We start from the raw sequence: 25,471 nt of genomic DNA, 5'->3' as shown, positions 1-25,471 counted from the left end.
GTGCCTTTCCGTGGCCCAGGCATAGTAAGTATTGATCAGGTGGGACTTGGGAAGTCTGGGTTTTGGTCACAGATCCAAAGCTGATTTTGTCATGCTTTTAGACAAACCAACTATTTCTCTTGAGTCCAAGTTTCTCTAGCTCCAGTGTGGGGTAATATCATCTACAGCTGTCTGACAGGTAGAGGACAAATCTGAAGTTAATGACAACCAAACCATATGTCTGTGAAGTATAACATACCGTTGGTAATATAAAAATATCATTAAATAAACATTTAAATAAGCATTTTAAACATATATATTTTTTAAAAAATATATTTCAATAAAGACATTTAAAAAGCCACCTCTTGCTTGTAAAAAGAAAGCAGATGCTGGAAGATTTCATGTGAATCTGAATAGGATGAGCTTCAGCTGTGAAACATGCTCTGGGTTGACCTCAAGAAGTTTGAAAGTACATATGGAGGGTAGTTAACTGAAAGCTCAAGTATATATGTTTTGGCACACAGCTCCACTAGGTCAGAAGTCATCCTGAATTTTCTGACATATCCAGACTCAGTATTCCTGGACTGAAAATCCAACACAAATAACCTTTTTGGCAATACGTTAGTCCTTGCAGATAAAGGTAAAGGCAGGGTTTCAAAAGAACAGACCATTGGATATTAGCTTTAGATACTGGGTTCCTGCTATAGAGAACACAAAAATGGGTTTAAGTCCATATGACTTGTCTCCTGATCCTAGACTATAAGTTATTTCTTCTGGCATGCTCTGTGTGAGAAGCCATGAAGGACAAATTGCATAGCCAGCTTGTTAGTGAGGATATGGAACTGATTTGTATTCAGCAGGACTTTAGAAAGTGCCTGTATTCTGCAACTGTCAGGGATCTGTATTTGAACATCAACAACTAGCTGCAACCTGTTATTAGCTACTTCATGAGCTACTTTACATAAAGCTGTCTAAGTCTGGTTTTTAATCCTAACCTACTATGCTTTGGTGGATGCCCAGTTTGTTTTCTCTGGTTCACTTTAGAACATGACAAAATGGATAGACTGGACTGTATTATCCTGGAAGCTTTTTAGCAATTCTGTCTTTTCTATTTAAAGAAATAATCATTGTGGAGAAAGCAAATTTTATTTAAGCTAACTTTGTGGTGATGTTAATTAGTTGCCATTTAATAAACCTATAAAACCTGCATCCAACTTCCTGCCTGAGCAAGCATTTGGCTTTTTTACAAAGTCCACGGTATCTTTGAAAGCTTTGGACATATAACCCATGGTGATATATCTGTATGTGTTTGTTTCCCACAGCTAGTATGCATATTTCAGAGGGAAAGGACCACAATGAGGAAAGTTTAAAGTGTGATAGAAGGATTACAGGGTAGGAAGAGTTCTACTTTTCATTGTGTTAAATGCTTCTTTCCATGAATGTCACCAGGTCTTCAAGTGTCATCTGACAGTATGATTTGATCTAATCATCCAGCTGTCCCACCAGCCACAAAGTTAGTGTTGAGCCTCAACCTGCGTCTGCTGAAGGATTCCTCCCATGTGACACAGCTCTGAAAAGACTGTTTAGGCTTAGATCTCCCCCATGTGGCAATCAAACCCAAGTCAACTATTTCAAAGCATTTTCCCATTGATTTTTTTTCCCTAATTTTCAGTTCAGTTTTTCTCTCAGCACTTCCCCCATCATTTCCTCTTTGCATGTGAACCTGAAGTCCTACTCGGAAGCAGTAGGCTCAACTAAGCTAAAGCAAAACTCAGGAGCCAAATGCATCTAGTTTCCCAAACTGGGAACTGGTTCCCTAGTTTCCCACTGACCGTTCCCTCTCACCTTATGCCAGAATTTCTTACCTCAGACAGCCAGCTGGCTTGCTCCACTGTATAACCAAAGCACCAGATTTGTGATTGCCTTGTGTCCTGCTGTGAGGAATCTGTGGGGCTTCCAGCAGCTAAATATGCCCTTTATCTTGCTCTAGGAGCTGCGCAGCCAAAACCAATCCACTTTCAGTTTAGTTCATGGCTCCAGCTCTACCATACCCCCTTTCTCCTGGCCATTCCTCTCTGGGGCTTCCTGCCAGTGGGCTTTTTCACTCAATAATATTCCCTCCATGGCGGTGTCCCTCACTGTGGCAGCTCTCCAGCCTGGGAGAAAGGGTTTGGGCAAAGCTGGGGGAAATCTAAACAAAGGCCTGTGAATCATTTGTCTTTGGTATCTATGCACAGCTACTGTACAGAGACCTAGATCCTGACAGTCCTATAACAATTTTATCTTTACCTTCCTCAGAAACAAGTTAAGGTTCAGGCTGAATTGTTTTTCGCAGCAGCTGTCTGCAGCACTGAAGTAGAAGGGTTGTTAATAAGGTTAATAAAAGAATATATACTGTAGATGTATGAAAAATCACTGGGTTTTGTCAATATTCTGTCAGATTGTCCCAGAGCCCCTTGAAATCAATGTGTATTTTCCTCCTATTAAAACAGCAGTGAATCCAGCAGTGTGATGGGAGGATGCAGACTTAGTTGATCAAATACAAAATTTATTGCTCACTGTACTGTGTTCCTCTGACTGTAGCTGATATCTTTGTATTTTATTGAAGACAGGATTTCCAGGCACACTCTACTGCTATGTCTACATGTAGGTTTTAAGTTTCTTTTTTATCTTGACCTGCAAACCTCATCTGCTGAGATTCACTATTAACAGACAGCAAAAGAGACACATTCAAAGCCAGCAGAAAGAGCTATTCCTAAGAAATGAAGTGAGAGAAGATTATTTTTCATTGCTACCCTTTACATAACTGCAGGCTCTCAGGAAGTGTGTAATTCTTCTGACTTACCTCTCACTTCATACAGAAACATATTTCTAAGAAAAAAAATGTTTTTAAAATATCTAGATCTCCAAATCCCACTTCCCTCCATACTAAACAGGATAACCGTAACATGCTCAAAGAGTAACATAGTCAGAAATTGCTTAGCTCAGATTAGCTAATGGGTGTCACACACCTGTTTTGCCAATTATCAGGCCTAGCATAAAGGACACAGCCAGCATGAAGATCAACCAATAACCAGATTGTATTTGACACAAAAGGGTCAGTATATGGATGATCACTGGGGGTACAAACAAGTCAATAAGGTTATATATAATCAACATCAGTCCCAATGATCCCAACAACAACATTGCACAACCAACAATGGGTGGAATAAACAGTGAAATATAGTCTCCCATAGAAGGGATGGAAGACAACTAGATCAACAAGCCAAACACATAAGACCAAGGAAGCCACATAATGAATTTCTACAGAGCCCACATTTACAGAGCCCAGACCTGACTGGAGCTCAGTCCCAGGGAGGCAGGAGGTCCTTCCCCAACAGGGAACTCTGCACAGCTCATCCACCTCACAGACAGACACTGCCCCTGCCTGCAAGGGGTCCCAGCTTTTATCCCTCAGTGGGACACCTGACCTTTGTTTACTTGATGCAGACACCTGGGGCTCCTTTACCCAATGGCTCTCCCTGCCAGGCCGGCCGCACCCTGGAGGGAAGCCTAAAGGCAAACTGACCCCCCCTTTGTGAAGGGCTGTGGGAATCACCCATATGTCAACCTTAATTTGGGGTTTGGGGTTGAAACCCCAGCATTTCAGCACCCTAGAGTAAGCACCAATAAAATAACTCATGTTTCTATATAATAAAAAAATTTTAGATTTTGTATCTACACATATAGGTACATATTTATATAAGCTTGCTTATCATGTAGTTTATTGAGAGACCAGATGACTTTGTGATTAAATCAATGACCTAATACTCTCAAGTCCTGGGACTGATTTTCAGCCTATGAATTTCTTTTGTGAATTAAAATAATTTTAGAAGACCCTCAGTTTTTTACCCTTTTAAAAGAGATGGTACACTTCATTACTGAATAAAGATGGGTTTACACAATAAAAATGGGAAATAGGGATATCACCCTCTGAGGAGAAGGCAGAGACCTCCTTTGTAGAGAAAAACTAAATGTCTTAGTTACAATAACATTTCATCACTGATATGAAAGGTACCCTCCAAAACTTACTGAGTAGTCAAACCAAATAGTTAAATCAGATCTCACCATGGCTGCTCCACTCAGACATCTGGTTGTCTAGAAATGTTTTCCCAATCAGAAGTATTCAATAGGGAAGACACAACGATATTTACAAACATTAAAAAATTAGGAAAATGTAAAAAACATGTCTTCTCTAGACATTATTTAGTACCTGTGGTGAAAATAGCTTACCCTAAACTACCATTAATTTTCAGTGTATAAGAAACACATTTTAGGTGCCTGTCAATTTGAAGATAAACACACAAAGCAAAACTCAGATGAATGTAACAAGATAACATGTATAACAAGATTTGCCTCAGTCTATCAAAACCCGCACTGACTCTGGGTGAGTGGATGTTTCTGGTATTTATCTAAGAGATGTTCCTTGGGGAGCCAGTACTTTCTGCCAGCCAGGCTTAGCAGAAGAGCTAACGGCATCTGATGGCTTAGCTGCAGGAGCAGGGGTCTTGATCCTTGCTCTGGTATGTGCTGCTGCAGAACCCTGCCAGAAAAAACTGCAGCAGTAAGGTCTAGCTGACCACAGAAAATATATGGTAAATCAGTCGGACTTTCTGTTATCCACACACAAGGTCTTTTACATTAAAAAAGAACAGAACCCAAACTTATCTTCAGTGTTTTGGTTTTGTTTGTTTGTTTGTTTGGTTTTGTTTTGGTTTTGTTTTTTGTAATACTCTACAACAGTGCTGCATACAAATGTGGATGAAGTTTACACAACACACTTGAAATTTAGTTTATATAAATTATTTTTGCTCCAAGTGAATCAAAATTATCTATTTTGGGAGTAAGTCCAGCATCACAAGATTTCTAAGATAAAGAAGATGAGCATAAAGGCATCTGAAAATTTAAAGGTTTAAAAAACCCAGAAAGAACTGCTAAGCCTTTCAAAATTTATTCTCCACTTGTTCTTATCCTCTACTTATTATTATTACTCTGTGCAAAACTTGTCTTTCATATATCCTAAACCATTATGGCTAAAACATTTCTACTATTTCCACTAGAGATTCTTACACTTTAAAGTAATTCACTTGAAAAGGTAGGTGCAAAAGAAACTTCTTGATAGGGAGCAACCACTGCATCTAATTTCATCGTCTTGAATAGTGGTAAGATAGTAACAACAGAAGAATAAATAAAGAAAAGCTGTTCAGAAGGCAATAAATTCATGCCTGTGTCCAGAGAGAGGAGTCGTTCTTCAGTACACAGATCATGACTTTAAAAAGGAAGGCAGGAAGAATGGGCATAGAAGAATCGCTGTATCAGAACTCGGAAACGCTACACTGACTGACTGATTGCTGCAGAGGGAATTTGCAGACAAGTAGTTTTGACTGTCACAGATGTCCACATTCACGTTACCACTGACACTAGGGCAAAACAATATCCAAAGTACAAAACAAGACAGATGTGAGTCTGCGGAAAAGCCCCCCCCCCCCCCCCCCCCAAAGAAACTCGATGATTTGCTAATTTTGTTTTTTCACCCAGCTATCATGATGATGATCACAACCATTATTACAATGGTTATGAAAATGCAAATTCTCTTTTATTCGGTCCATTGAACTGGAAATAGTCTGCAGGAACAGACTACTGGAGTTGTGGTGCTCCAGTTCCATTTGTATTTTACAACAGCAGCTGTAGACTGAATCTCTTGGCAGGTAATACGAAGCCCAGCTCCTAACCTATGGCAACCCAACTGTGTCTTTTAAGTCTTTACAAAGAATTTTTTGTTATAGGACTAACTGAAAATTTAGACGTCATGTTTCACATATTCAGTGATAAAGCATGAAATGAAAATTCTCCACATTTTGACAAAAATGAATAAAGAAATCAGGTCTATTAATTCAAATTTTAAACCTTAGAGAGAAGTGATCTCAAAATCACACTGATGAAGAGAGACAAAAATGTAGGTATCAGGTGGAATTCATTTAGTGCCGCATTTCTGTTGACACCCTCCATGCTCTCCAGACAGACAGTTCCCACCATCATCTTACTCCAATCAGTAGGTCTGTGCAGTCTGAGGAACCTCTCTGTTTTGTGAACTAATTCCATTTGTAGCATATGCTGCACAGCCCATCATAGCTAAGGCCAACAGGGGTTCCTGCACCGACTTATGTCTTTTCCGCCCTGGGTAATTTCACACGAGTACCTGAGCGGGTTGAACGAAATGAGTTAAAACCAAATTTCTCTCATTATCTTTTATATAGCAAACAGACATTTCCACTCGATTTGATGAACTGATTGAGAGACTGAGCTTCTCTTCACACTGCTTTCTATTTTCACCTTCAATATAGCAAATGAAGTTCACCGTGACCGAGTGCAGAAGTTGCGCTGTGGGATGCACATGCTCTCCAGCCAGCAGCAGCACCAGGAAGAGTGAAGGCTCTGAGAGCTATGAATTCACACAGTGCTTTCACTTGTGTAGCTGGATATTACCGACATATTACTTTATTAACTACAATGGGAGCCAGCATCCTAGTCATAGCCCACAGTGCTCTCTGGTGACTCCCTCAGTTCAGACCCACAAGGACCTGGCCAAATTCATCTTGGGTCAGGACTGTGACTTAAACTATTGCTGACTATTTTTGTCCCAGCCTATGAGGAAGATGTCCCTTTGGGATTCAGGGTCTGCTCTGCTCTTTATCAGGAGACCGATCTGCTGTTTCAGCCTTTATTACTGAAGTCTACTGTCAGGGGTGAGAGATAAAGACCCGACCTTCGGCTGATCACTGATCCCAGGTGGGAGGGGCAGAATATTTCCTAGGAATACACAGACATCTTTCCAAATGGATTGCAGAACTAAGCTCTAGGCAGGTGATGATATATCTTTGTCACCAACAGAAAATGGGGAAGCTACCAGCAGTGAAACATAGTATTTTGCAAAACCCTAATGTCACCAAACACCAGAAGGGCAGCTCTGATTTTTCCAGACTGCATTTGAACAGATAAAACTCATCCATCTGAATCTTTATATGTCCTTCCAGATCTCTAAGATCTTTAATCTAGAGACCCCTAAAGCATGCCAAACCACTGAGGTACGGTTCAGCATGCCTTCTCAGCTCTCCAACTGCAGAAGCTTGAATGGCTGAGCAGGGGTGTTGGCTCTCTTGCTGAGAAGAGGACCAAGGGGTGCTGGACAGCTTCAGTAACGATGACAACTTCTGGGCAGCAACAATGTCTGCTACCAGCAGGATTGCACGATCTTCACACTTTAATGACCTCCAGCTATTTCCAAGGCAAACTGAGGTTATAGTCTTAGGTGATGACTTAAGCTCCTATCTTGTCCTCTGAACTTAGCTGGGATGCAAAGTGAAATTTTCAGCTAGTTCTTCCACATCTTTTTTCTTTTCTTTCCTGTCCATTGGCAGTCACATGAAAAGTTTTTCATTGGATGAAGGAAGCTTGAGCTGCAGGGCATGTCTCAACACATCATTGTTGCTCATGTCAGCCAGAACCCAAAGCAAGGAACATCTGGCTTGCTTCAACGACAGTGAAAGTTTGACATTGGCCTCATTGCCATTTGTTGAAAAGAAAGAAGCCAAAGGAAGTTTTGCCTCTGCAATTTCACACATGAGAGAAAGGCCATAATCCTCAACTCCTGCTGCCTGTTTGCATCGTCGGTGTGCTCTAACTCAGATGAAATGCTGCCTGCTACTGTGGCTTATACTGAATTGCAAATGTGGCACCACAATTGTGAAGTAACCATATGATGCACTTTCTGTATTTTCCAGTTGATTCTCAGAGATCCTGTTCTAGTGCTTACATGTTTTGCTGTAGGTAAAACATAGTGCTCCATGCCTTCTATCATACAGCAGTACCCTCTTTTTCAGTCCTTGCATGGTATTTGCTGGTGAGCATTGTTTAACTGATAAGACAATGGTGAGCGAGAAAGTCCTAAGCTCTTAAATGCTGAGGTTTTCTATACAGGAGGAAAATGAGGAGGGGGTTACTGAAAAACTGTCACCACAAATTCTGTTAAAATTTGGGAAACTTGATCGTTTTCCTGGAGTACATTGGTGGAATAAAACAAATTTAAGGAGAAAACTGATAACATTTGGAGAAAAATGGCCAAGGTTGATGTAGGCAGCTGTAAGGCAAATACTGGTTTTGTACAAATCTGCATGATTTCATGCTTCTCAAATGCATCATTAGAAATTTCATAATAGGCTATCCTTTCTAAATATGTGCCTGTTAGGGCAAAACGTTTGTGTGAAATGGCTTATATTCCTTTCCTGGGTGCCGGGAGAGATGGGAACACTGCTTTCTCTTCTGTTTCCCTTTGCTGCTTCTGCCATCAGATGTGGAGAAAAAATGAGCCTGTGTTCTATACCCCCGCGGTACCCAGGCTGTCTAATTAAAAAGTGCAAGGTAGAATGAGTCCTGCAATCTGTTCTAATCTTATCTACATAGGACAGAGATTTTTATGTGAAGTTAAAACACTTATATTACACTGCTCTAATTTTCTGTGAGCATCCTTACTGTGGGATAAGGGGACTTCATTTCTGGGTATTTTGTATCAATCACTTGGCAAGACAGTGGTAAAGCAGTTATCCTTCTAAATGTTAACACAAAAAGGAGGAACACAACAGAAATGCTTATAAAAATAAAAGCGATTTATCCTCCCTACTTTTACCTTTCAGTATTCTTTGCTGGTTTGCTCTCTCAGCTGTCAGCTGCCATGTGTCCTTCTGGTTTTGTGTGTATTTAATATAGTAGCAGCTGTCTGTTGTACTTGATTCTCTGTTACTGTATATGAGGCTAATTCTGTTCAGTGTGTTCAAAACCAAGGTTACAATAATTGATTCATCTTGGATCCTTTGTTTTTAATTTTCTGCTGAATCAAACAATATATTCCTGCAGCAATGCTCTCCCAGAATGGCATTTTTTTCTCTCAGCCATACAAACGAGGAGCACCCCTACCCTGAGAAACAAGGAATATGCACAGCTGCAGTTACCCTTACCACGAGTGACTATGTAAGCTGTCTGGGGGGAGCGTGATACAGGTGTTTTGCTTTGGGGCTCTCTGTGGTCTGGCGCATTTGCTGCAGGCAATGTGAGGCCAAACTTCAGGAGTTCCAAGAGCTCTCAGCTGAGTCAACTCACAAGACAGGTGCATGAAGGAATCAGAACGGTGAGCACATCCTAAGTCGTCAAATCCAACCCCCCATTACTGCATACAGTCAGTTCACATATTCCATCTGGCAAATACACCCTGTCCTCCTTCAAGCATTATTAGGGTTTTTGTCCAGTCCCCGCTAATGTATTTGAAATCTGTCTGGAAACTCCCTGCTACAATAGCCGAAAAATCCCCCTGATTTCTGTTCCAAGTTTATGCATTCTCAGTTTCCACCCATATGTTCTTATGTGTTTAGCTCAAATAATTCTCCTTTCCTCCCTGCAAATTTATCGATTAATTTATATATGTTGAGGTACCAACAGTCCCTCCCATTCCATCAGAAATCAAAGCTATGCTGCATATGATAAACATTTTCTAGGATTTGCACATTGAGTACCTTGGTAGCAAATACACGCTTACACTGTCAAGGCTTTGGAGCAGTTAAGAGAAAAAGCTCTTTTTGGCCATCTTGAGCTGACCAAAAACCTCTGTAGCTACAGACAGCAAAGTGCTGTCCTGAGATGGTAAATTGTCCTGTCCTATGGCATTAACACTTCTCCAGCAATATTAGGAATACCTAGACTGACCCATTTGGAAACAGCTTTGCCACAACTGTGCTCAAATTCCTCCCATCTGTCACCACAGACATTACCTCACACTTTGTGCTTCACAGCATTTCTCAATGTCATGCAGTTCTTGTTGCCTGATTATTTTAATCCTTCTTCCTACTGAGGGTGCCAAAGCTATTACTACAGTCACTATGCAAGACTGGTCTTCAGACCAACTCTTTGGGACCTCCATCAGTAAGCTCCTTCTAGCAAGCTGTTTCTCTTCAGCACATTGCCTTGTCCTTTATCCTCATTAGCCAGTTTATTACCTAGATTCCAGTCCTTACAGTGCTAATCCTGTTCCTCAGCTTAATTGATAATTTTCTACACTGCACAAAGCCTTACAGATTAGATCTAACATTTGACTTTTGTCTACAAAAATCTGTTAAATTACCAGACAGATTTAGATTGGATGATATACCTTCTGTGAAGGTTGCGTTTTATCCAACTTTCCATTTATCTCCATGTCCCGAATTACTTCTCCTTAGTGGCTACTTCTGATTTTAGTTTATTGCCTACTTCATATACAATTCTTCCAACTGTCTATATTCCCAAGCTTGAAAGTATTCAGACTATTGTGTTCTGTTTCTGACCTAGCTATTTCATTTTCTACTATTATTGTGCATTGTCTTCATATTTAACTCTCATCCTTGCTGAATGTGACAGAAGGTCCCAATTTCATTTTGGTGCCAAACTAAAGGTTGTTTAATTTTGGCTTCTGCTGTCTTTGCATAGCAAACCTGTCTATTCTCTTCATATACAAGAAGACCTTTTTGCTGTTTGTTTCACTTTCTTCTTCATTGCCAAGCTTGATATATCTCTTACAGCGATTAGACTTTATTCCTTTCCTTTTCTTTTTGACCTGCACAGTATCAGTTTTCTTTTGTGATTATTCTATATTCCTTGTTTTCTCTCTATTTATTTCTAACAATTTTTTTAAAAGGATGTTTTGTCCAGTTGCATCTGGAGCTCTCCTCTACAAGTTCTCCTTTTGTACTTAAGATACAAAATCCAGATTACTTTAAGTCAAAGGTATTTCAAATCTCCTTCAGACCAGTTATGAGCCTTTTAAACACTTGAAAGAGCAGATACTTTTGCTTGCTAAACTTAACATATGCAGGTGGCAAGAATAACTCCAGAAGTTTATTCCACTTAATTAATACAAGTTGCTTACCGGCAGTGCTGATGACAAGCATCTATCCCATATCATGGGTTTGAAAGCTTCCAGTTTAGTGGGAAGGGGGAGTTCAGACAAAAAGAAGATGCATTTTGAAGACTTTCTAGCAGTTAATAAAATACCCTGCAGCTTAGATTAAAAGCATGTAGAAGTGATGTCTTCTGATTGATGTCATGTCTGCCTGTTCACCCATTCCTTCATTTTGGTAGGAATTAGAAGGTAATTTGGATGTTATAATCCGGTATATCTGTAGCAGTCATTGATTTGGCTGGTAGGAGGCACAACTGTAGTAGGCACTTCAGTTAGTTAATCAAAACAGATAAATTAATTAATTTCCAATGTTACATATGTGGATGGCCAGGTATAATTATTAACACATTTCCTAAATATTCTACCTTCTTTTCTGGTCACTTCTGGAAACAAGGACTTACTCAGTTCTGTAAGAAATCTCCAAGTTTATAACACAGCTATTGCATTTAACCCTTACTATTTGCTTTCAAAGATGATTCTGTCTGTATCTTTGGGGAACTTCTAGCCTTTGTTTCCATATGCTAAGGCGGAAATAGCACTCAAGCTGAAGAATCATAATTTGAAAACCTTTGTAGATTTTCAGTAACTGAACCTTATTTAAGTTTTTTAATGCAGCTGCTGCTTTGTTAATTCATTACTTTTGGGGGGGGCTGTCTCCTCTGAGTTGCAAATTATTGCTGAGGTATTTATCTCAACATGTTCATTGTACTCTTTTGTCTTCAAAAGTATGCTTGACTAGGGAAATGCTCAGATTCTATTTTTTTTTCCCACAAGTAATTATGAAACTAAGCTTCTTGCTGTTTGTTTTCATATTCATTGAGTATCATTTAGAAAAAGTATGTTGTCAGTAAGATCCAGCTCTTTTAATAGGATGTCTTTGTTATGCTTTTCTGTCTGTGCTTCTACTTGTAATAAAGAAAAAGGCAGTATTCGTTAAAATATTATTTACTTTCTGCAGTTTATTCAAACTATTTTTTTGTTCTCTGTTGTTATGCATTTGTATTGCTCCATTCTCCCAAATTTCCTTTTCCAATCCATGCCCACCAGCACCTTTAAAACCCACATGGTTTTGTTGAAGATTTATCATTCAAGAGTTAATTACTTCTAATAGCAGGAAGATTTCCGCTTATATGTCTGCACTGTCATATTCGGTAGGAATTATAAGCACTTCACCTTTACCTTCCAAATGACACTTCACTACTTCTTCCAAAACACTATTTATTTCCTTCAGAGTGTAAGAATTGAACTTCATAATGTACTCCGTGGTATATTTAAGAGATCTCTGAATAACTTTTTCCTTATATTGAAACACAAAATTAATTCAAACAAGGTAATGTGAGATGACTGTTATTTGTTTCCAAGTGCTCAAAGCCCACTGTTATTCTATTTGGCTTTTTGCATTTCTTTAAGTTAATAATATCCAATTATTAACTCCATATGAAAATGATTGATGGATGGATGCCTTATCCTAAATGTAAGGATACCGTTGCATGTTCTGCCAGTAAAATGCTGTTGCCTCCCTTTGGCTGCTATAGTGCTTTTGTCTGGAGCATTGTTGAGCCTGGGGCAGAGGTGGGGACAGAAGAGACTAGTTGGATCGTCTTTTCTGACTGCGGATAGCAGTGACTTCAAATTACATACAAAATGAAACAGCATTCTGAATTACACATGCCCCCAGTTCCCTAACCATTTCTCACTAGTTCCCTAAGTACAGCTCCTCCTCTCCTACCCCTGCTAAGAAAGAAGTGAAGACTTGGGGATGATGGATGCAGCATTCTGCAAGGTCCCATGACAGGGAGGTGAATTACCTTCTTCAAGCAGTCAAAGTATATTCCTGTTTATTTATCCATGTTCAACTCATTCTCCAAAGCTAATTGTTTGTTCAAGATACTTAAGAAAGAGCATTTTATAACAACTGAAAGCCATACCAACCCTTAGCATAAGAGAAATATCAATGCTGGAAATTTACAGTCCTGTGGTTCCCCTTAATTTTGAATAAAAAATCAGAGGAATCTCATAGGTTCTATGCTAGTATTTAAAACCTTTGTTGATGATTTTGTTTGAAAAATAACAACTTCTCACTATAAGGTAAGTAAACCACTTTCCCAGTGCCTTGTAGGTCAGAGCACTTAAGTGGTTCATTGCAAACAAGTCTGACCATCAATTTAAGTAGATTACACAGGCAGGCAGATATACTGTCTCCTTTCTCTGGGGACTGTCTGTGGACAGGCTGACTTTACACATTTGTTTACTACAGTTAACGTTTACATTCTTTCTTCATTTCATGTATTCTTTTGAGTAGTCAATACCCATTAGGCAATTTGCTATCCAATATGACCAAAGGCAGAACTCAGTCACATAGTGGTGGACTTTTTATCCCTTAACTGGTTGGATTGTCAGTATAAACTACTTCTTACTTCAGTCTGAAGTTGGTTCTACTTAGTGATTACTTGAGTTTCAAGTGGCCTCAAACACCTTTTATACAAATGAAAATTTACTTGCACACCTACCTCATGCATGTATTTAAAAAGAGTATAAATGTGTAAAATTGAAAAGCTCATTTGAAATTGCAAGCACATCTTTTAACACCTGAACACTTAAGCTATGAAGAAAGATGTGATGCTGAGACATAAAAAGATTTGATTCAGAAGTTACACACAATAAAAAGGGGGAAAAAATTGAGAAAGAAAAGAAATATTATGACCATATTGATACAAAAGCCCCCAAACCTTACTATTAGTTCAAAATCAGGTGTGGATAGCAAGGCACAGAATAGTGCTGTTGTCAGTAAACTCTGTTAACCAGTCATTCACTGAGAATATTAAGAAATCTAAATTACATAAGTCAGCAAATATAAACCCATGCACAGGTAGGTAGATCAGATCCTTGCTGTTCTCTTGCTGTAATTATGAACTAGTTCCTGTCTAGGAAACCAAACCGTTGTTCTGTAATTAAAGAAAAAAATTCCTAAACTGACACGTAAAATAGAAACTGAAGCTCTTTGAAGAACAGAAATCCTGCATTTGCTTCCCTCATGAAAGACCTAAAGCTGTTGTTACTAAAACAAAGTATGCTTGCTGGTAACTCTGACAACTGCTGACTGGAGCTGCCAGGATTATCTCCATTGCAGATGCCTGGAAGCCTGAAAAGCTCCTTCTTGGGGTTCTGGGCTGCCTAATGCAGAACTGAGATTTGTCATCTGGCTTCCAGAATCCAAGAGCTGCATAACTCGTGTTTTCTCATGCCTGAGATCTTCCAGTTGTAGAATACCTGGCTGAAAATGTAGGAAAATGTGCGCCACTACAATCTCTTAAGTAAGTGGGCAAAACAACAGTCAGGGTCTGAGAAATGACAGCCTGTGTTTCCTTGAGAGCATATTGAAAACAGGATGTTTTCACTTAGCATTTGTTTTGATAATTAGGCATTTCCAACCAAAATGTATTTTTCTAGAAAACTCCTAACCAGTTCTGTTGTCAGCAGTCTTTTAACATGAGATCAAAAAAACCCAACAAAACCCCAAGATAAAAGCCCTGAAAACAACCTATAAAACTTGACATTTATGATGAGCCAGTGTCTGAAAAAATATAATTGAAGTTGAAGCTTTCATCGTAACTTCTGCAATATGAATGCCACATCCTTTACGCTCTTTTTGACGGCTCCAAAACAGTGAGTGTCTATGTTTCACTATTCATGCTTTGCAACTAATGAATCTGTTGCGAGATAACACTGTGAAAGGAAGAGATATCCTTTTAACAACGCAGTATTTTCAGAAAGCTGCCACATCTGTGCTGTGGTGTTAAAAATCTATTGTCAGACTGTGGAACATCTTGGTGGGAGTCATTTCATTTTCCATCTTCTACACTTTCTTGTCATTTTACCTCATAGCTTTTTTATTGTATGGCATTCTGCACCCTCAGACAAAGGGTGAGTGGATGTGGCCCTTTCTGTCATAGGAATATACATTCAAGTGTGACCAAAGACACAGGTAACTCCTTTCCACCTCAAGGTAGCTCTTCAAACATAGACACCTGACTATTTTCTAAATTATTATAATCTGGAGGAGAAAATTCAAACTAACAAACAAACAAACAAACAAACAAATTTAAAGAACTGTGAAAAAAAATGCTTTTAAAATTCCACTTAGATGGAAGGCATGCAGACAGTACAGCTTCATGGGAACAGAGTCATCAAGAGGGAATCCCACTGTAAGAAATTTAGTATTCTGGAAAAGAAAGGTAAACATGCACGTAGGTTTCTGCGCATTTCCGATGGCATAAAGAATTAACTAGTAATATGATTTATTCTCATTATTATCAAAGACTTAGAAGCCTTCACCGGGATAAAGGCCCTGTGTGACTAAATTCCATTCAAACATAGTCTATGCATCAAGCAGCTTGCATATCCAATTTCATCAGGAAAATATCCTAAAGTTTATGTCTGAGGAAGCAATAATGTAAAAAATAGTTGTTTAGCCTGCACTGCCTGCTCTACTAGAAATAATGATGCACTGCTGACAACACCACTGCCAAAGTTTAGAATATGTAGCTGTCAGTCCCTTAGCAAGTGCAAGCAAAGAAAAGAATCTTACTGACTTGAGCTTATACTTGCAGATAAGTTAAAAAAAAAAAAAAAAAAGTGAAGATAATTTGAAGTATTTTCTCAATCTGATGACTGGGAAAAGTCTCTCAGGTATTTATGGATGGTTGCCAAGCAAAAATCAAAATAATAAACAAACAAACCTCCCCCAAACCAAACCAAACAAATTCTACCTCCTACTCCCAAACCCCAGACATCATATCTATCCTTCATTAACAAAAAACAGGACTGTCTGAAGCATATAGACTCACCATAAAGCACTGTTTTTATCTCCACAGTCATGAAAGTGTGAATTTTTTTAAAGATTATTCCTTGAGTGGCAGACTTTCCTAATTTAGGAAAATGAACTGAAGCCCACTGAAGCCAGCAGAAAAGCTCATACTGGCTTCAGTGATTTGGATCAGGAAGGTAAAGTACATGCTTTTAATGGAGGCTCCTAATTATTTTTCTTTGCTTCCACTAGGGCCAAAGTTTCATCTTAGTGAAGCCTAGGTAAATCCCCAAGTCATGTGTACTGCTTAGGATCTGTGCTGTCAAAAATGAAATTGGAACCTATTGCCCCCAACTTGTACCCTCTCTCCTCCACTGGGTTAAAACCCCATCTCCATCACAGCTTGTTTCTTGGTGTAATGGGAAGGCTGTCATCTTCTCCCTGCCATTGGAGGGACTCTGCTGTTAGAATTAGTATTGAAAAGTCTTTTTTAGAAGTATCAGTAAGGATCAGCAAGTGAGGTTTCAGCTAGCACCATTTCAGTTTTCTGGTGCTGAAAGGTTTTGACTATCATGTTTATCTGTGTAACCAAGCCCTTTGCCACGGATACTCTCCATGATTCTAAATCAAGATATATGACATCCTTGATTTATTATGAAGTATATGCATTTTCTTCATTTGGAAATTGCTAGTATATCCAGAAATTCTCAATTTTTATAGCCGCATCTTCAATAAAATAATGAATGAATTTGCCAAGGGACAAAATAATTGATTGTGCTTGGCTTGCTAGGTAATGATCTAATATAGTGTGACTTGACCTGCTGGTGCAGAAGACAATCAGTATGCATGCTCTAGCTGGTGGAAAACATAAAATAAACTGCTTAGATTATTTAGTGAGAACCCAATTTGCTTAGAATGACTAAAGTACAACATACAGCTTGCAAATGAAAAGTATGAACTTTAAAAATTCACATAAAAATAAAGCTAAGGCTGAGACTAAAATGTGAAAAAGAACAGCTTCTAAGCAAAAAACAATGGAAGTTATACAAAAGTTCCAACCCTGTACACATGGAGAGCTGGTCCAGAATTTCCCAGCACCGCAGGCGTCAGTGTACAAAGGGTACAGTGCACTGGTGTCATGACAAAGAATGACTATCACAGTCTCTGACAGGGCAAGGACAGTCCTGTTACTCAGAATATTAAATTTCCTCCACACTATAACTAGACATCCCTCTACACAGCATATCTCACATTTGTGTTGCATCCTTCTGTCTGGTTCCAAAGCTGTTTACCTTCAGGTCTATATACAGAAAGCATAGGTGAAACCCAACCAGTAAAGCAGCCTCTTGGCTCGTTCCCCACACTGGGGGGGCACTGTGGATGCCTCCTGCCTGTGTGGGTGGGAAAGAGCCTTATGCAGACTGGCTTCAGCACTCTTGAGAACACTGATGTTCATAGAAACCAGAAATCAAGGCAAAACTCAAACCAAAAGACAAGTTTGAAAGACAGGAGGTGAAGATGAGTGTGACAGTTCAGGATGTAATAATCATCATCATCATCATCATCATCATCATCATCATCATTATCATCACGATGATCATCATCATCTATTATGTTGTAGGACCGAGCCTTTGTTTTTCAAAGCAGGAGATAATTTGTGCTTAAGAAGATGAAATGAGAACAGATAACTAAGAAAGTTTTGAATATCAAAATTGTATAGAATACATCAATATGGTGAGAATTTAAAAAAAGGATTGAAGATATGGAGTTGTATATTGAAATGCTACGGCAGTGGCCAATATTCAGCCACCAAAGAGGCCAGACGCGTTTCCCCATCCACTGGAATATTTGGAATCAATTATTGATTACGGAAGAACTAAAAAGAGAGCTTTTATTTGGGGGATGCAGATACTTTTAAGAACGATGCACTACAATCTAGTCATCTATCTTAAATTGAAATTCATAAATCATTACATTTTAATACCATAACACCTTGAGCAATTAACATCTTGAATTACAAGTATATCACCAGAGTTGTGTCAAGTTAACATGCTGTATGTCTAGCTTCCATGGGCCTGGGATCTGTTCAGTGTGCTACAGAGATATCTGCATATGGGGTAAGAATACAAATGCAGCTGTTTATAAACTCATTGTTCTGCATGTCATGATGCTGCAAGTCTATTTTATAAAAAAATTAAATGCTAACGAATCAAAACACTTCAAACGTAATCTTCTGTTTGGTTTCAGAGGCTCTAAAGCCCAGTTAAACTAATTTCCTGCATTTTCCATGGATTTTCATAGATTTACTGCTGTAGGTGCAATAAACCTGTCTGATGATAAAAGTAGCATCACAGGGAAAAAATCATAACTGTTTCTTGAAAGCCTCATAAAATTATATTCTGCAAGGGGCACTAAACCACTCAGTTGATCCTAATTCAGCATAAAACTATTTGCTTCCCAGTGAAGTGGGGCTGTGCCCATTGGCCTGTACCACAATAAGCAGAAGGAGCTGCATATCTGAGGGAGACACAGCTGGGCTGGGAACAAAACAGCTTTTTAGAAGCTAGAAAACAAGCAAGTGTACCCAGTCTTAGGAGGGGAATTAATTTAGATCATTTAATGTTAACATATTAGACTTCATTGTTGAGTGGAAGTCACACATTTCACAGTTCTACTTCCCCGCATAAAATGATACCTGATAGTAAACAAGAAAAAAAAGGAGGTGATCTGACTAAGAAGAAAAACATAGTAGCTAAAGAAGTAACCAGATAACAATAAAAGTGGGCTTTTAAATCTAGATGATCTCTGAATATAGCCCTCTTTTCAAATTTCTTTTGCAACATGAGTTTGAAGGGTATGAAAGGAGACACTGACAGCTTGGGAAATTGATACTACATTTCAGGTACAGGCCCTTCCACAAGATCCTGACAAAGGTCTTCTCCTTATCAGCACTTCAGCTAGGCAGAACAAAGGAGAGACACAGATGAGTTATATGGATTGCAGGATGAGTACAAACCACAAAGGAAAAGCAGTGATAAAAAAATGTAAATACTCTCTTACTATCTATGGGGTAACAGGCTTCCTGGAGGAATGGAGAGACAAGAGCACTGCACCAGGTGCTGGAGAGACCCTTCCTGCTTCTCAAGTTGAAGGGACTATCTAAGGAAGGATAAGATCCAACCAGATGAGGTGCAGAGAAGAGCTTTCTCTGATTAGTGAACTAGGGGCTGAGAGAGGATATGACCTCTCTGTTGATGTACCAGTGGACTAAAGGCTAAGGAGACAGGAGCATTCCTCATGCTACGGGACACTCTCGGCAGAAAGACAAGTGGACTAAAAGAAGCCACAAGCAAATTTATGCTGGAAATAAGAAGGTTTTTAACTGTTGGAGTAGTAATATTTTGAAACAGTCAAAAAGAAGGGCAGTGAAGGTAAAACCCTAAATGGGGTGAAGTAAGAGTTTGATAAGAGTTTATGAAGAAGATTGCATGATACAGTTAACTGTAGGAGAACAACATTTTCAGTTTTCTAATCAGATGAGTAAGGGCAGAGGGGACCACCAGCTTCTTCTTCCGCCTTTCAAGTTTGTGTTTGCAAAATTGCCTTTTTTGTTAGGTTTGAGCAATGCTGAGCACAAAACTGTCCAACCCCTGCTGTATTTTGAGTCTCTCCCTCTAACAGAGTTTGATTTTGCTAGAACACCACCACTGTTTTCAGAATTAAATTTACCTGTCTTTTACTGTGCAACATAGTTATTTTTCTTAGAAACAGTGGACTAACATCACTAAATATATTTTGCTATGGGTATCAAATAATATTATTAACAATTTTCACCTAATACCTAATGTCAAACACTTTGGATTTAAAGTGTGGGGCAGAAAGAACAAGGAATCAAATCACCATGAGACAGACCTGTGAAGCAGCAGAAAATCTTTACATTGTGTTCTCAGTCAATATTTTGTTTCTATACTTGCTTTTCTTCTGTCTGCAAAATTCTAAAGCCATAAAACCAAAATAAAAGGCAATAATTATAATAATAATTTTATGTTAGACTCTGAAGTTCTGAACTTTCACTGTCTCATTCAGATTTATTCAGGTACCATTAGTATCACAAAATCTGATTTGAGTTGGTTAGCTACTCAGAATTTTAAGGCTTTCATTTACCTAACACTTCTCTGGACCAGCATTTTAGCTATCAAGTAACCTCCCTCTGATGAATAAATGATGGTACAAGGCAATTGCTTCCAGCACCCTGATGCTACTTTCATATGATGGACACTGGGGGGGATATTTGTCAATAATGAATTGCCATTCCTTGTAATCGGAGACCAAATGTGTGTCTGTAAAACACAATGTTTAAAATATTAGAGGACCTGAGAGGTAAAAGTTTAACTTGAACACAAATCTGATGCACATTTTGGCATTTAAACTAACAGGCAAGCCATTGGTTTGGCTGATAAGACAGGTGTAATTCATGGACAATTACAAATTATAAATTCAGAATCAGCATGAATGAAACATTCTTTCAAAAAAATCTGTGTGATTTTTGGCAGAGTCCTTCCCTTCATGCTGCCACGCTAGGTCTGGTCACAGCAGTAGAAAGTTACCTCTGACAAGTAAAATTAACTTAGTGGTACAGTTGCTGATGAACAAGTACTAAAACTTTTAACAACAAGACCAAATGAACTCTCTTTAAAAACTGGAAATCATAAAATAAAACTGGTTTTGGGAAGCCTGAAGTAAAAAAAAAAAAAAATCTGCACTTTTACTGTGTAGATCTAACAAAGCTTGGAGGATTCTTTTGTTTCATTGTTCTGCACTGATGTTTCTTCAGGCATACTGCTATTACCCAAATACATCTCTCATTTCCACATACCTTATAGTGGAAGAGGAATAATCCACAGAAGAGGCTGTACAGGTCAGCCGTGAGTAAGGAGAGGTTGACAGCTGTAGCACTGGTTTTCTTTATGACCACTGGCATAAAGCTATAGAGGCCAAACATACAGGCGCTAAAGCCAACATACAACAAGCCTGTGGAAGAGAAACAAGAAACAAAGTGATCTTTCATAGCCTGCAAAAATGAGTCACGTTGTGAGGAAGAAGGCAGTGTTTTTAGGAAAGAATAAAAAATGTCTTTTAAGAGATACATGGATTCAAATTATTAAGACGGACATATATATAGAGAGACTAAGAACATAATTCTAAACATATAAGAAAACCAGTGAAAACCATACCAGTAGTGGACACGAAGTCCTTTCTCTGTGGTCTCCATAATAGCACTGCTGTTTTAAATTGGTGTATACTACTAGTGAACACCTCATGTTCAGCAAAAAATCTGGATGAAATGATGCATATGGACACACCAAATCTAGTCTCTTAAGGAACTGAATGTCCCCAACAACATCTGAGTTCAGCTGAGTTGGATGGACCATATATTTTATGGGAATGCACACAAAAATGAGTGCAAAAGTATTTGTAGTGATGAATGCATGAAGACAGCACTCAAATGATGGAGGTCCTAGTCTTATTTTGCCAGCAAATCTGACAAATCTCTTCACAGTTTTGTGTCTCTGTTCCTCTACCCATTTTTGTCTGCCTTCCTTAATAAAGTTTTCCGGAGCTGAGACTCTTTCTTGCTATGTGTTTACAGAGTGCCTCACACAAATTAGATTGTTAGATACTAATATAATAAAAAGACATTACAGTAAAAGCCTAATTTCATTTAAAAACCTAAATAACTTACTGGGAAAGAATTCATTGCTTCAGTTATTACTTGATAAATCCCAAGGCAAATTAATCAATATGAAGTTAAAAAAACAGCAAACACTTCACTCATCTGCTCTCATGCAAATGTTATTTCTTAGGCTGCCGTATGCTGCAGAATTCCCAGCTGATATGTACAAAAGCCTAAATTTAGACTCATGCCAGCTCTTCAGAGCATGTTGTTATTGACTAAAAGCTGCAGAAAATCTGATGATTGCCAAAGTCCTGAAAGGGATTAGAAGGGGAAAAAAAAGCCCATATGATTTGTATCTGCTTGTGGATCCACTTAGTTAAAAACACTTTAGAAAATCTATCTAAAGGACAAAATCAGCTGTGATAGTTTGAGTCTCTTAGAAGGATCTGAACTGAAGTGCACATTCATCTGAAACAAATACAGCAGTCATAAAATGTCAGTGTCCGTGTATCAATTGTTATGGCATGATAATGAAGTTGAATTTATATTCAGAATATGGATAATCATGGTAAGAACGGCTTTTACTAACAGGTAACAAATTTTTAAGATGTGCATTGTATATGTGTAACAACAGAATCAGTCTTAAGCGGTGCTTAGAAGAGTTGCTTTATGCAAACTCTGCAATTCTTCCGTAGTAGGCAAATGATCGCACCAAATGGAGCGTAGATTTGATCAATACGAAACTGTTTGCATACACGAGCATTATGTCAGCTTTTCTTCCAGACTTACATCAAGAACAGGTCATGTGCAAATGCCATTCTGGACCCTAAGTCAGCATTCTCAAAGCACAGTCTGCAAATCACCAGTTGGTGCACCAAGCCCCTGCTAGTCAGTCTGGATTTAACTCACATATTCAGGTGCTTTGCTGGGTTATGCTTTCAACTAGCAGTGTAATTTTATGGTACTGCTTTGGTGTTCACGTTCTTCAGCAGTCAACTACATGCACTTCAAAGGTTGCTTTTCCAAAGGGCACTTCAGTTCCTGTGGAAAATTGCTTAAACTGTAGCTCACCTATCAGAGGTGAATATAAAGTGGCATTTCATTTATATCTTAAAAATCTATGTAATACGCACCAACTGGACGGCATTTAGTGGTGACCATAAACAAAATGGAAATAACATACGATTTTCAGATATTGCTTCTTAGAGGGCCAGTTTTCAGAATAAAAAGTATGTTTTAAGTCAAAGGCTGAGAGCCTCAGCTTCCTTGGGCACCCCTGCAGTGCAAATGGCAGCCTTGGGAATCGCCACAAGTACAGCAGTCCCAGGTGCTGGGACCTCTGTCCAACCAGGCCCTGAGTCACCAGCACTGAAAGGAAGCAACCTGGTAAATTAGGAGGTGCTTTTGTAATGATCTGGTGATCAGCTGGTCTGTGTTAAACCCTGAAAAGCTCATCTGTAACTGTGTCTGCTTTCAGATGTTCTGCTGCTGGCCTGAACTGAAGGCTTAATGTGCATAAAGGCACCTGTGGGTGGGATTCATAACACCTCACTGGACACAAACTGAGGGTTGGTGGTCAATGCAGAGATTAGAAATTCTAGGGTGCAGATTGTCCAACCTCTTGTAGACACCAGCTTTAGAATAGTATGATGTGTATGATAGTATGATTTGTGGGAATCAATTTATCTAAACCAGATGTCCACATCCCAAGTATCTAAAGTTGGTGGAAAGCATCCCATCTTGTCCATCAGTGTTTACCCTGATGGGTAAGGTCACCAGTTTTGCCTGGTGGGGTGTGAATTCCTCATAAGTGTCTGAACAGGGCACTTGGGATCAGAAGATCATGGGGTGATTCAGGCTGGATGGGAGCTCAGAGGTCTCTAGTTCAAACCCTACTCAAACCAGGCTCAGCCCAGCCTGGTCTTGAAACCTCTGAGGATGAAGTCTACACAACCTCTTTGGGCAACCTGCTCCACTGCCTGCCTGTCCTCAGTGTGAAGATTCTCCTTTTATCCAGTCTGATTCTCTCATTTCAGCTTCTGCCTGTTGTCTCTCATCCTCCTGCCATGCACTGCTGTGAAGACCTTGGCTCTGTCCTTTTGATAACCTCTTTGCAGATAACTCCCCAAAGCCTTCTCTTCTCCAGGCTGAAGAAGCCCCAATCCCTCAGTATTTCCCGACTTCTCTTAAGACTAGGCATCTTCACACAGATGGGGAAGGTCTGCCCCCAGGGACGCTCTGAAGTAGCCCAAGTACCACCAAGACTAACAATGCCTTGGGAACTTCTGTTTTAGTTCCTGAGCAGGCTGGTTGAATGTTACACGTGTTAGCATTTTTACTCCAAAAGCTACTGTTTCATTGGGATGAAATGGAGTCAGTTATGATTTTTCATACTGTATTATTGGAATAAAGACCATACAGAAATATTCAAAACCCCTAACAAAGGACACTTCCGTGGAGATTCAAACTGGCTTTTCTCTTAAAGAAAACTGATGTTTGTTTATTTGTTATTATTTCATCTATCACTCTACAAAATGTGTAATAGTCTCATATGAAACCACTCAGTCAGAACAGTATAATCATTCTCCTTTCACTCAGGCTGCCAGCAAGTATTAATACTTAAACCTTCAAGGATTCAAACAGAGCTACACTGATTTATACTAGGTGTGAAGATGATGCTATGTATCAGGGGAATTTCCAAAATTAAAACCAGGAGGGCCACAGCCTGTTTTAAACATGATAGACATAACAGATTGGCTTTATATCTTTATATTCAAAAATAATTTGCATTTTACATCAGTTGAAAGGTAGCTCATCCATTCTTAATAGCACAATTATGGCAGACAGCAACAGGACACCTTGAGTCACTTAGGTTGCCTGCTGTGACTTTATCACTACCATTCAGAAGGCTGATGATTTAACTCTGCTGGACTGCAGGTTTGAGTCTGTCTCAGTGGATAACTACTGAGGACAAGGTTGTGACCACCCTGACATAGATTTGTCAATCACTACTTGACAACCTTGTATTGCTGCCAATGCACTGGAAAGCACATCGAGTGCAGTGGAAGGCAGCAAAGAACACAGAACTACACATAATTGTCACCATTTAAACCGTGTTCAACTACAGTACATTTCCAATTACTGCTCTAACAAAATGAGTACATACCTATGATGCTCTTGCAAAGATGATCTCCTTATGAAGCGTAGGGACTCTTCAGAATTAGTGACTAACTTTAAATGACATTTTAGTGGCATCACAGACCAAGTAAGACTTTATTTTAATAGTGCATTTCATTGATATTGAGTTATAACAGAAATCCCATGGAAGTATAGATGACATTTACACGGATAGTAGAGTAATTCACTATGACCATTGCTAGCTCCATCAGTACCAGATTAATTATGTCCCTGAGCTCCTTATCATGAAATATAAACAAACATTGATGCAAGTATGCTAATTATCTCAGATTGAGGAAGGCAAATACACTTATAGCATGCAGTTGAGTGTGTTTCTCCATGGATACTTTAAATTGATTTGTCATTTAGTTTTACAGCTCAGCCATCAAATCTCCAAGACTTCTAGGTGCAGTGTTTTGTGAAAGATGCACTGCTTTTATTAAGGTTTATGATGACAAGAAATTGTGAACTAAGTTTAAAGCGAACAGTAGTGTATTCCATAACTTGTATCCCCTGTCCTCAGGGATTCCTCACATAATCAGCTGCCTCTGCACACTTCTGAGCTGTCACTTTGATGTTCATTCTGAAACTAGGTAACAATCTAATTTCAAAGGACTGCCAAAGCTTGAATCCCCGACTAAGTGATCAGCTCTATACTATTAGTAGTCTTTTATTTCTTCTATTGTCATAAATAGTAAAAAAGTGATTATAAGGACTCTCCTAAATGTTGATTTGCTTTTAAAGCAAATAATTTGTTGGACTAATGAGAAAGCAGTATTAGATAATAAACTCAGCTTCCGAACTGAAATGG

At 38.9% G+C, this 25,471-nt stretch overlaps 1 protein-coding gene across 2 annotated transcripts in view; it reads right to left on the bottom strand.

The window, feature by feature from the left end:
* The window catches only part of SLC35F1 (solute carrier family 35 member F1), a 248,891-nt gene that overhangs the window by 4,351 nt on the left and 219,069 nt on the right, over nt 1-25,471 (bottom strand). For both annotated transcript variants that reach the window (XM_074896199.1, XM_074896200.1), the window contains one exon: nt 20,683-20,837. In XM_074896199.1, the coding sequence (XP_074752300.1) occupies nt 20,683-20,837 (155 nt within the window). The remainder of the gene's footprint in view (nt 1-20,682; nt 20,838-25,471) is intronic.

This window comes from Athene noctua, chromosome 1 (assembly GCF_965140245.1).
Source record: "Athene noctua chromosome 1, bAthNoc1.hap1.1, whole genome shotgun sequence".
NCBI lineage: Eukaryota > Metazoa > Chordata > Aves > Strigiformes > Strigidae > Athene > Athene noctua.
Note: the sequence above shows the minus strand (reverse complement) of the source record. Positions and strands in the feature narration are given on the sequence as shown.